Source organism: Gorilla gorilla, chromosome 1, assembly GCF_029281585.2.
Source record: "Gorilla gorilla gorilla isolate KB3781 chromosome 1, NHGRI_mGorGor1-v2.1_pri, whole genome shotgun sequence".
In the NCBI taxonomy this organism is placed as follows: Eukaryota; Metazoa; Chordata; class Mammalia; order Primates; family Hominidae; genus Gorilla; species Gorilla gorilla.
Genome location: NC_073224.2, coordinates 171,611,989 through 171,623,652, shown reverse-complemented (window position 1 = coordinate 171,623,652; position 11,664 = coordinate 171,611,989). Strand labels below are relative to the sequence as shown.

General features: G+C 40.5%; 1 protein-coding gene across 1 annotated transcript; it reads right to left on the bottom strand.

Annotated features, from left to right (window-relative positions):
• Positions 1–7,506: 7,506 nt before the first annotated feature.
• On the bottom strand, positions 7,507–7,849 carry LOC101152199 (elongin-C-like). The gene is given in 2 exon segments (XM_063706055.1): positions 7,507–7,806; positions 7,808–7,849. Coding segments are annotated over 2 exon segments (342 nt in total).
• Positions 7,850–11,664: the final 3,815 nt, after the last annotated feature.

Sequence of the window (11,664 nt, the reverse complement as noted above, 5' to 3'; positions counted from 1 at the left end):
GCTGGAAGAGAATAATTTTTAGGAAGGGGGAAATATTTTCAAGATCTCATGAGTTGAGACACAGCCGCTCCCTAGGGGAGCACAGGACCTGGTTTCTGTGCCCATTCCCTGCCCCTCTTTAGGCTGACTTCTCTTTATTGAAGTCATAATGGGGTTAAAATGACCAATCTGTTCAACCTTGCAAGAGACAAGGAAAGGAGGAAGGGAAAGAGAGCCTTTCACATTTGTATGTGTGTGTGTGTGCATGAGTGTGCCACATACACACAGAGTGTGAGGTTTAGGATTTTAGCACTGGTTGGCTGCACCTCAAGCTTTCATCCTTGGACCCTCCAGAAAGCTCAGGTTAATGAGAAACAATAAAGACCTGTTTCAACGATAGGGATTGATGCAATTTTATTATGGTTTCTCTTTCTCATCTTCTCAGAGGGGGAGAGATGTCAGAAAAATGATAGAATTGTCAAAAGCTTGTGCAATCAGCTAAATAAATAAACAGGTAATAATTCCACTTTTTCCATTACAGAATACAAGCAAAAAGAAACCTACCGCTACATTCAAGTATTTTAGGGTAGCTATGAATATGCAAGTGATGGGGCATCCAGGGCAGTGGGAGGCGTGGCACTTTCTGGAAGGGTGAGGAGCAACAGGAGCAGCTGTCCAGGCACTGCCCTGGGTTTCCTCCTACTCTGTTGAAGCTGCTCTTGTTATGCTTGCCTGTGTGCCTTGCATCTCCACATCCACTGCACACTTTGCTGTCTTCTTACTCCACCTCTCAGCCATGTTGAACACAGATGGCAACCTCCTCTTTCTTCAAGCATGCTGCTCTTGTGACGCTTGTGATGCCATAGACTACTGCTTCTCAGCATTCTTGTGTTTTCCTCCCGTTCTATTTCTTTTTAAAATGTTGACCATTGATAAGTAGAATTTAATTTTTGTGTGTGTGTAAATTTTTAATCCTTTAGCGTATTGTATACATCTTTAATTAAGAAATTCTTCCTTGGGCCGAGCAGGGTGGCTTACACCTGTAATCCCAGCACTTTAGGAGTCTAAAGACAGCAGATCACTTGAGGTCAGGAGTTCAAGACCAGCCTGCCCAACATGGCGAAACCCCATCTCTACTAAAAATACAAAAATTAGCCGGGTGTAGTGGCTCACACCTGCAGTCCCAGCTACTCAGGAGGCTGAGGCAGAATTGCTTGAACCCAGGAGGTGAAGGTTGAAGTGAACCGAGATCGCGCCACTGCATTCAGCCAGGGCCACAGAGTGAGTCTCTGAAAAAAAGAAAAAGAAAAAAAGAAAAGAAAGAAAGAAAGAAAGAAAGAAAGAAAGAAAGAAAGAAAGAAAGAAAGAAAGAAAGGGAAAGAAAGAAAAAGAAAGAAAGAGAAAAATTCTTCCTTACTTTAAGCTCATGAAGTTCTTCTAAAATTTCTTGCAAGCATTTAAAGTTTCTAGTTCATTGTCATGTTTTGAGGTAGAGATCTGAAAGTCATGTTGAAACTTAATCCCCAGCACGGCAGTATTAAGAGATGGTGCCTTTAAGAGGTGATTGGGGGCCGGCGTGGTGGCTTATACCTGTAATCCCAGCACTTTAGCAGGAGGAACCAGGCAGATCCCTTGAGCCCAGGAGTTTGAGACCAGCCTTGGCAACATGGTGAAACTCCATCTTTACAAAAAATAAAAAATTAGCCAGGCACGGTGGTCGCACCTTCGTAGTCCCAGGAACTCGGAGGCTGAAGTGGGAGGATCACTTGAGCTTGGGAGGTTGAAGCTGCAGTGACTGTGCCACAGCACTCCAGCCTGAGTGCTGTGGATGAAAGAGTGAGACCCTGTCTCAACAAACAAAATAAATAAAAACAAGTACAAAAACAAACAAACAAAAACTAAAAGAGAAGTGATTGGGTCAGGTGGGTTCTGGTTTAATCCATTCATGGATTAATTAATGGATTAATGGGTTAATGGATTAATAAGTTATCGTGAGGGTAGAACTGGTGGCTTTAAAAGAAGAGGAGAGACCTGATCTAACACGCTCAGACCCTCTTGCCATGTGATGCCCTTCCCTGTATCACCTCTGGACTCTGCAGAGAATTACCACCAGCAAAAAAACCCTCACAAGATACAGGTCCTTGTCATTGGACTTCTCAGCCTCCATAATCCTAAGAAATAAATTCCTTTTCTTTGGGAATTACCCACTTTCAGGAATTCTGTTATAAGCAACAGAAAACAGACTAAGACAAAATATGAGCTTTTTATTCTATATATACAACTATTTGTCCCAGAATTACTCATTGGATAGTCCTTCCTTTCACAAATGGTTTGCAAAGCCAACTGTGTCATATATCAAATATCTAGTATACATAAGTATAGGTCTCTGTGTTAGTCTTCTTAATTACTGAATAAAACAGTATCACAAATTTAGGAGTTTAGAACAATAGCTACTTGTTACCTCACAGTCCTATAGACAAGAAGTCCAGGCAGGCTTAGCTGGATTCTGAGTGTTTAACAAGGCCAAAATAAAGGTGTTGGCTAGGCTGGGCTCTTATCTGGGGGCTCTAGGGAATAATCTGCTTTCGAGCTCCTTCAGGTTGTTGACAGAATCCACTTCCTTGAAGCTATAGAACTGAGGTCTCTGTTTCCTTGTCTGCTGTGAGCTGGAGCCACTCTACGCAGCTCAAAGCCACACACATTTTTTGGCATATGGACTCTTGCATCTCCAAAGCCAGCAACGGCATGTGAAATGCCCTCATACTTCGAATTTCCAACTTCTGCTTCTTGTGCCAGCCAGAAAAAAAAAAAATGATCTGCACTTGATGGGCTCAGGTGATTAAGATTACCCAGATAATCTTTATTTTTCCGTAAAATATAACAGTCATGGAAAGGATCTTTCCATGTTCCACCCCCACTCAAATACGAAGGTATTACGGAAGAGCCAGGGTCATTGGGGGTCATTCCTAGAATTCCACGTGCTACAATCTGTCTGTGGGCTTTCTAACCTGTACCATTATCCCTGTGCCAATATCCACCCTGTTTAACCAAGTTGTATCAAAAATTCCACTGATATTTGAATTGTAATTGCCTTGGATCTAAGGTTCTATCTTTTTGATATTGAATCTTTTTACTAAAACTTTGGAATGCCTCCCAATTCATAATTTTGTCCATATGTCTTACATATCTTTTCCTTTTTCATACGTCATAATGAAAAGTTACAATGAACTCTGGCCCAAAGCAAAAATTTTGACTTTAGATGGGACTTCTAGAGTGAGTGAGAAGATGGGAAAATCCTGTCCCCCAAAGGCAAATATAAAACCAGAAAAAACTGTCAGAAACAACCACTTCAGGATTTTGGAAATTGATGAAAGGCATCCATCTCACTGAGAAGCATGTATTGAAGAAAAACTGAGCGTCAGTAAGAATGGTGGGAATCTGTGGCACTCTGTCCTGGGGTTTCTGCCATTCCCCACCCCAGTTCTGCTGTTTGGTAATTTTACCAGGGCAGAACAAGCTATGAGGACAGGTGGCCTCCTTACTACAGGAGGCAGATTGACTTTGGAGTGGAGCGTAGATTTAACTCAGGGCCTTTGGCAAAAATGATGGTGGAAAAATCCTGGAATAATACCAAACAATTTAAGAAGGGCAACATTGCAGCTAACCTGAGGTTATGATGTTGCTCAGGAAACCAAGAAACTGACAGACGAGCCAGAAAATTAAAAGGGAAATCCAGAGATGGAGATAGTGACAGTGGCCTTCACAAGTGTTCACCTCTCCGTGGCGGCTTGGAAGGCTGTATGCATGCTCAAGGACATGTGTACACATAGGATGGATCAGATAGGGCCTGGCTCTCTACCTGTCCTTTATGAATGTGAAGACTTGAGTATGCAGAAAGTATAAACCAGGGCAGACTTGCAAGTTGTCTGAACTTTGATTACATTCCTTTTTTATTTTGTTATTTTTGAGCTAGGGTCTTCCCCTATTACCCAGGCTGGAGTGCAGTGGCACCAACACGGCTCAGGGTCCCCACTACCTCCTGGGCTCAGGCTATCCTTCCCACCTCTGCCTCCTGAGTAGCTGTAACTACAAGTACACATCACCATGCCTGGCTAATTTTCAATTTTATTTTTTGTAGAGACAACGAATCACTTATGGCAGTGGTGGCTCAAGCCTGTAATCCCAGCATTTAGGGAAGCAGAGGTGGGAGGATAGCTTGAGCCCAGGAGTTTGAGACCTGCCTGGGTGACAGCAAGATCCCATTCTCAAATATAGAAAAATAAATAAATAAATAAATAAATAAATAAATAAATAAATAAAAGAGATAGGGTCTCACTATGTTGCCCAGGGTGGTCTTAAACTGCTAGTCTCAAGTGATCCTCTTGCTTTGGCCTCCTAAAGTGCTGGGATTACAGGGTGTGAGCCACCATGCCCAGCCTTGATTACATTCCTTAAACACACAGATCTGTTGGCAAAGAGCAGAAGGCTTACTGGCTCAATACATTTATGTGCAACCTCTGATCAATTTTTGGCTGATCATTAAGCTATGCTAATCCAGGAGTGACTCATGGGAAGCCAGATTTAAAAATTAAACAAAAATAAATTTTAAAAAGAAACCTGAACAGAAACAACAGAGGCTGCACACTGTTGTGAGATAGATTCTACAGAATTAATCCAGGCAAGTCACTCAGCAAATCAAAAAAGTAGCAACAGCAACTATCCCTGGAGAGGAGACGAATCCAGAGTTACTACAATATATTATCTAAAATGTCCAGTTAAAGAAATGACATGCAAAAAACCAGGAAAGTGTGACCACACACAGAAGAAAAACAATGGAAACTGTTTCTGATGGGACAGATGTTAGATTTGGTGGAGCAAAGACTTCAAAATAACTAGTATAGATATGTTTAAATAAATAAAGAAAACAATATTTAAGAACTAAAGGAAAGCATAACAATAATAAATAATCAAGTAGGGAATACAAATCAAGAGATGAAGATTATTTTTAAAATGGAATAGAAATTCTGAAGTTGAAAAGTACAGTAATTAAAATAAAAAATTCATTACAGGGTTTCAATAGCAGAGTTCAGCTGGCAGAATAAAACAAATGAGTGAAATCAATGATGGAAGGATTTACAGAAAAAACAATGAAGAAAAATGAAGAGTCTCAGAGATTGAGGAACATCATCAAGTGACCCAGCGTCAGTGTCCCAGAAGTAGAGAAAAGAAAAAAAAGCGAAGAAAATATATTTAAGAAATAATGGCTGAAAAGTACTAAAATGTATATAGTAAAAGGCATCTGTATCAGTCTGCTCAGGTGACCATAATAAAATACCATAGACTAGGTGGTCTAAACAATAGATATTTATTTCTCACAGTTCTGGAGGCTGGGAATTATAAGATTAACGTGTTGGCTGACTTGGTTTCTGGCAAGGGCCCTCTTCCTGGTCGATAGACAGCAACTTATGGACAGAGTCCTTACATGCCAGCGAGAAAGCTCTGGTCTCTCTTCCTCTTTTTATAAGAACACTAATCCCATCATGAGGGTTCCACCCTCATGATCTAATCTAAACCTAATTACCTTTCAAAGGTCCCACCTCACATGCTATCACATCCGTGCCACCCGCCAGGCTCACCCCCAACCACTACTCCTCCCACCCACCATTCCCAGTCCCTCCTCCCTGCCGGTTTCTCCCGGACATCCCTGGCCTGCTCCAGCAGCGCCGCCAGCTTCAACCTCACGCCCTTAGTTTTCACTTCTTATTTGACGGCAGAAGCACCGAACAAAATTCCCGAATAAAATTCCTCATTGGCCTCTGGCACTAGACTACAAACATCAGGTGACTCAATATTGTGGGGGGAATTGGGCCAACTTGGCTTAAATTAATCCAAGCTTTGCTATAATATGACCTAAATCCCTTCATTTATAAAATGTAGATAAGGAAGAATTGGTATTGAATAAACACCTGGCACATCATTCTCGATATTACTACTGTATTACTATTCTAATAAAAATTATAAATTGTCACTTATTCAACAAAGATTTATCCAACCTCTCTTTTGTGCCTGAGTTTAAATTTCTCTTTCTGGAAAAGGAGACCCCTGGAATTCAGAGAATATGGAAGGTTACACCTACAGGTCTGTCACTGGCATATTGGAAGGGCCCAAGAGACTTTGCCAATTGTAGAGTCTACCTCACCGGGGTTAAGAAGACTTGATTAGAATACATTTCTATACATTTATGGCAACTGTGCTATTTCTAGCTTCCCCCTCTTTTTATCATTTCTATTACAGGTTCTAACATGCAACTTTAAAAATGGTCTCTCAAGCTCATGGCCTTCAAGCTTGGAATTAGGTTGGTAGGGCAGTATGTGTCTCTGCTTGCTAGCAGTAAAAAATGTTTGAATGGGAGATCTTTCCATGGAAAGGGTTTTTATAACACCGTTACAAAGAGCAGTCTAACAATGCAGGGGAATATCAAGTTTTTTCAAATGTTTTACAAGGATATTGGGGAAGTGGATGGTCTCTCCAACTCTGTCTCCATGTTCTATGTATTGACTTGCAAAGAGACCACACTGTGTTATTTTTAGTCAAGATAAGCAATGAAAAAATGCATTGGTGCATACCTTGCCTTCCATATTTTTGAACTTAAATTCATTTCATACTGCCTTCTCTTTGAACAAAGAATTTACCAAGATAACCAGTAGGTCGCGAGTCTTCCTGCAGTGCACCTCTTTCACAACCTTGGCTCCCATTTCTCCTGGCACACAGACTTTTTTCTCGAAGCATACTTGTTCCACTTGTGATTCTTCCCTGACAAACAGTCCTGCCTTAAATTCAACCTATCTCTTGGATATCTTTGTGGAATTCTTGCTGTCTTATACCTGATTGGATTGAACTGGTTAGTGTTTGATAGTTTGTTTTAGCATATCAAATTTTTTTTAAGGGGACAGAGTTAAAAATTGGCCTCCCTTAGTACCATCAAGATGAATCCACTCTTCCTCCATTTTATTGCATAAAAATGTAATGCAATACTATTATAGACCCTTGTGTGTATGAGTGCTTCCTCCATCTCTTGAGGGTAGAGACCCGGTCTAGTTCCCCTCCTTATCCTCAGCAGCTAGCCCTGGGCCTGACACCTAGGAGGCACTTGGTAAATGTCTTTTGAATAAATGAATGAATAGTGATCAGTAAATTAATGGAAAGCTTTTAACCAAGGGATGCCCATGGAGGCTCAGCATGACTGTGTTTACTATCTGTAGGGCTAGCGGAGGTAGAGGATAAAAAGCTGGAGATAATTGGGCAGCCTTTGGGAACTGGTGGTGCTACATAGGGAAGATCTCTTGGAAGGGAAGGAAGATAGTGAAAGATGGTTAAACGGGGAAAGAGGTTAAAGGGGAAGGGGAATAGAAAGGGTGAGTGCAAAAAGAAACACCATCTGTCAGACTGGGCTCTTTTCCTTTCCCTCTCCTCAGCTCCCACAGACTTCCTTCGGGCCCCTTTTTTTCAAAATGTAATGTATTTTATTTAACAATCTAGGAAGTTCACAGCCACCAGCAGTTCTAGTGCAATTTCAGGTGTGATTGGGAATTCGGGAATCTCAGTGGAGCTGTTAGTGTAGCGAACCTTGTAAGTAAAATTCATGCATACTTTTGATAGCGCATACGAAGGTATCTCTCTAAAATTGACCTCATTGGTTTCATTCTCAGCAAATTGACCAGGGCTGTTCAACATGGCTTTTATCATGCCTGATATTAATGCATGTTCTCTTTTTACAATGAATTCATGGCCATCAGATGGTATCAATTTGACATACATGGCATCTCACAGGGCCTTCACAGCCATCATAGGTTTTCTCCTCTCCATTCATTTTATTCTTATAAAATGCTACTTTGCTTCCCCTGGAACTTTAGTAGTTTCCTGGAGCTCTGCTTCTGCCTCAGTCAGAGTCTCACTCATCAGCCCTGCAGCCACTGCAGCCTGGTCCCCACGCACCACCATAGCCCCTGTTCCAGGGCCATTGCCCCCCTTTGGGTCCCTTTTGTAGTTCTTCTCCACTTGCTCCAATTCTGATCAGAAGAGTTGCTGTGCAGGATCAAGAATTGTAAGCAGGTGGAAAACAGCAACTGAATATAAAGTTTAGGAATTCACTAAGCCAAGAAGTTTGAAGACAGGTTGAAATACCAGGCTGTGGTATAATGTTTCACTCTTGAAGAGGTGGGCCTTCCAAGTGACTACTCGTATTTCCCCTATGAAATGTGATGTTCTCCATGGAAACAGCCCATGAACAGCCCAGTGTTCCATTTTTCCAAGGTCTGCCAGCATTGCTGCTGGGCTGACTTGGAGGGTTGGCTGGGTTAGACTAAGGTTAAGCCAAGATCTTTTCAAAGTAATTGGCATTTGGAAGTAAATACTGTACATTGCCAAAAGAAGAGATGATGATGACAAAGAGCTGTGACCTTAACGGAACGTGACCAGGCTTTGACTGATTTTTTTTGTCGAAATAGCCAAAAGAATGTCTGATCAAGGGTCATGTTGAAAGGAAAATTTCAATTTGCCTCATTCTTTTTTTTTAAACATAGGTTTTTTTAAGACGCAGGGAATAAACATTGTTTGGAATACAGGTTTTCTTCTTGTTTAATTATCAAAATATTTTTAGGATATCTGAAATGCCCTCTGAAATCTGACAGTTAATATTTAAAGTATAATTTTGACTCACTTAAATGAAATAAGAAACTTGTCTGCTGGGCAAAATGAGAAATTTTGAGCTCTTCACTTGGGTTCAGGGTGGTGCCATCTGTATCTCTGTACCCAAGTGCTCTGTGTATAGTGGGAGCTCAGTAAACATTTGGTGCCTAAGTGAAAAAGCTGAAATTCAATAGCATTATACAATCCTGACCTGCTGTTTCAGTTGGAAGCAGCTAGTTAGTTATACAGCTCATGGGCCCTCAGCATTTTGACTTCTTTTGCTGTAGAAGCAGATAGAGTAAGAAGCTAGGCATACCTTTATATCACCTATTTTCAAACCTCATCATTAACAATAAATGTATTTTATTAGAAATGTGTGTGCTTGTAGAAAAAGCTTGCAGTGTAACAAAACTAGCTTTCTAAAAATGAATGATTCTATCTTTTGTAATCAGTACTTCATGCAGTTGTAGTCACTGCAAATGGGCAAGCAGATAGCTCCAAGATTCTGTAAAGCCACTATAATTTGAACTAAACTCATAATAATATAGTTCTGCATTTTTCCTCATTGCAGTTATATGATTTTAAAAATTATACAAAATAAAAATGCAAAAAGAAATGAAAATCCATAGTTGCCACTATTAGTATATTCCTAGAGTATTTTTGGTGTAAGAATGTGTGATAGTCATAATTCTAAGTTAGCCCTCCATGATCTCCACCCTCTAGTAATTCCTGTGATTATGTTGTTACTTGGCAAAAAGAATTTTACAGAGGTAATCAAGTTACTGATCAGTTGACCCTAAGATAAGGAGATTATCTGGGTAAGCCTAATCTAATCACATGAATTCTTTAAAAGCAGAGAGGTTTCCTTGGCTAGTTGGAGAAGCAGAAGAAGTCAGAGATTCAAATCATGAGAAGCACTCAAAATGCCATTGCTTGCTGGAAGATGGGAGGAACCGTAAGTTAAGAAATGTGAGTGACCTCTAGGAGAGGAGAGTGACCCCTAGCCAATAGTCAGCAAGCAAATGGAAATCTCAGTCCTACAAACAAAAAGAACTGTATTCTGCCCAACAGCCTGACTGAACTTGGAAGCAAATCCTATACAGTACCTCCAGCTTGGCCAACATCTGGATTTCAGCCTTTGTGACCCTAAGCAGAGGACCCAGTTAAAATGTGCCAAACTCCTGACCCATGAAAAATGTAAGATAATAAATATGTATTGTTTACAGCTGCTAAGCTTATGACAGTTACACAGCAGTAGAGACTAATGCAGATTTTGATACTGAAAGTTGATACTGCTGTAATTAAGACCTAAAAGGTGGAAATGGTTTTGGGATTAGGCAGTAGCTGGAGGCTAGAAGAATTTTGAGGAACATGATAGAGAAAGGCTAAATTGTCTCAAACAGACTGTTAGTAGAAATATGGATATTAAAGATACAACTGGTGAGAGCTTAGAAGGAGGTGAAGAGCATTATAGAGCAAACCTAAATTTCCTTGGAGAAAGCCTAAATCATCATGAACAGACTTTAATTAGAAATCTGGGCTTTTAGAATACTGTTGGGGAAGACTCAGAACGAAGTGAGAATCATGTTATTGGAACTGGAGGAAGGAGAATCCTTGCTATGTGGTGATAGAAAGCTTAGAAAAATTGTGTCCTGCAGTTACGTGGAAAGCAGAATTTGTAAATGACAAACTTAGATATATAGCTGAGGAGATTTGCAAGCAAAGTGTTAAAGGTGCTGGCTTATTTCTGTCTTACTACTTATACTAGAATGTGAGGAAAAAAAAATAACTGGAGGGAAAAACTGGTAAACATAAAGGGATTAGGACTGGAGAATTTTGAGACTGCTCAACCTTTCCAGGTGGCAAGAAATGCTAAGAGTCAGAAATGGCTTCCAAAAGTATGGCATAGAGAAAAGAAAGACTGTGCAACTGTCCAGCTTTCACTGAAGCCTCAGGAAGACTAAAAGGTTAAAGTGTTCAGTCATAGAAAAGGCTCTTCTAAGATATTAAGGTTGTGACTCACCGATCCCATCAGTGAAACTAGAGGGCCTCTCAGAAGCTTAGGAGTGTTGTCCCTCAGTCATCTCAGCAGAAACCAAAGACAGAGCAGGGATCATCTCAAAAATGTTTGTGCTCATGGCTTTTGTCTAATGGAGTGAAACTCTGAAAAATTTAGGCAAGGACCATTCAGTGAGTTGAATAGTTTCTTCCTGTAATTCATATCTTCCTTGGACCTATGAATGTGACCTTGTTTAAAAATAGGGTCTTTGCACATGTAATCATGTTAAGGTGAGATCATACTGGATTAGAGTGGGCCTTAATCTAATTAGTGGTGTCCTTATAAGAAGAGGGAAATTTGGACACATACATGCAGCATGCAGAGAGGAAAACAACATGTGAAGACAGGCAGAGATTAGAGTGATGCACCTACAAGTCAAGAATTGTTTGCAATTACTAAAAGCTAGAAGAGACAAGGAAGGACTCTCCTCTAGAGCCCTCAGAGAGAGCATGGCTCTGCTGATACCTTGATTTAAGTTTTGTAGCTTCCAAAACTATGAGAGAATAAATTTTACTTGTCACAGGCCATCTAGTTTGTGTAACTTGTTACAGGAGCCCTAGGAAACTAATAAGGATTATAATGTTTTTGAGAACATTACATTAACAGAAATGCTACTAGAGTGGACTGAAAGAACTGAGGAAGTACAAAATGAAATAAAACTATTGGGGCTCTCCGATATGCCACTTTTATTGTCAGGAAGCAAGCTAATAAAACCACTTAGCTGAAAACATGTTCCTTTCTTGATAATGGAAGGATGACTCAGAGGGCAGAATCAAGAACCCAGAAGGCTGAACCAAGAACCCAGGGCGCAGATTTGAAAACCATAGCAGGTTATTCCAAGGCCTGGAATAAAAAACCTAATTAAAGAACCCCAGCTGGAGTTTCTGTGGGTGTATTTCAAAGTTGCTTTGGATTTGCGTCTCCTTTTTGCCTTCCAT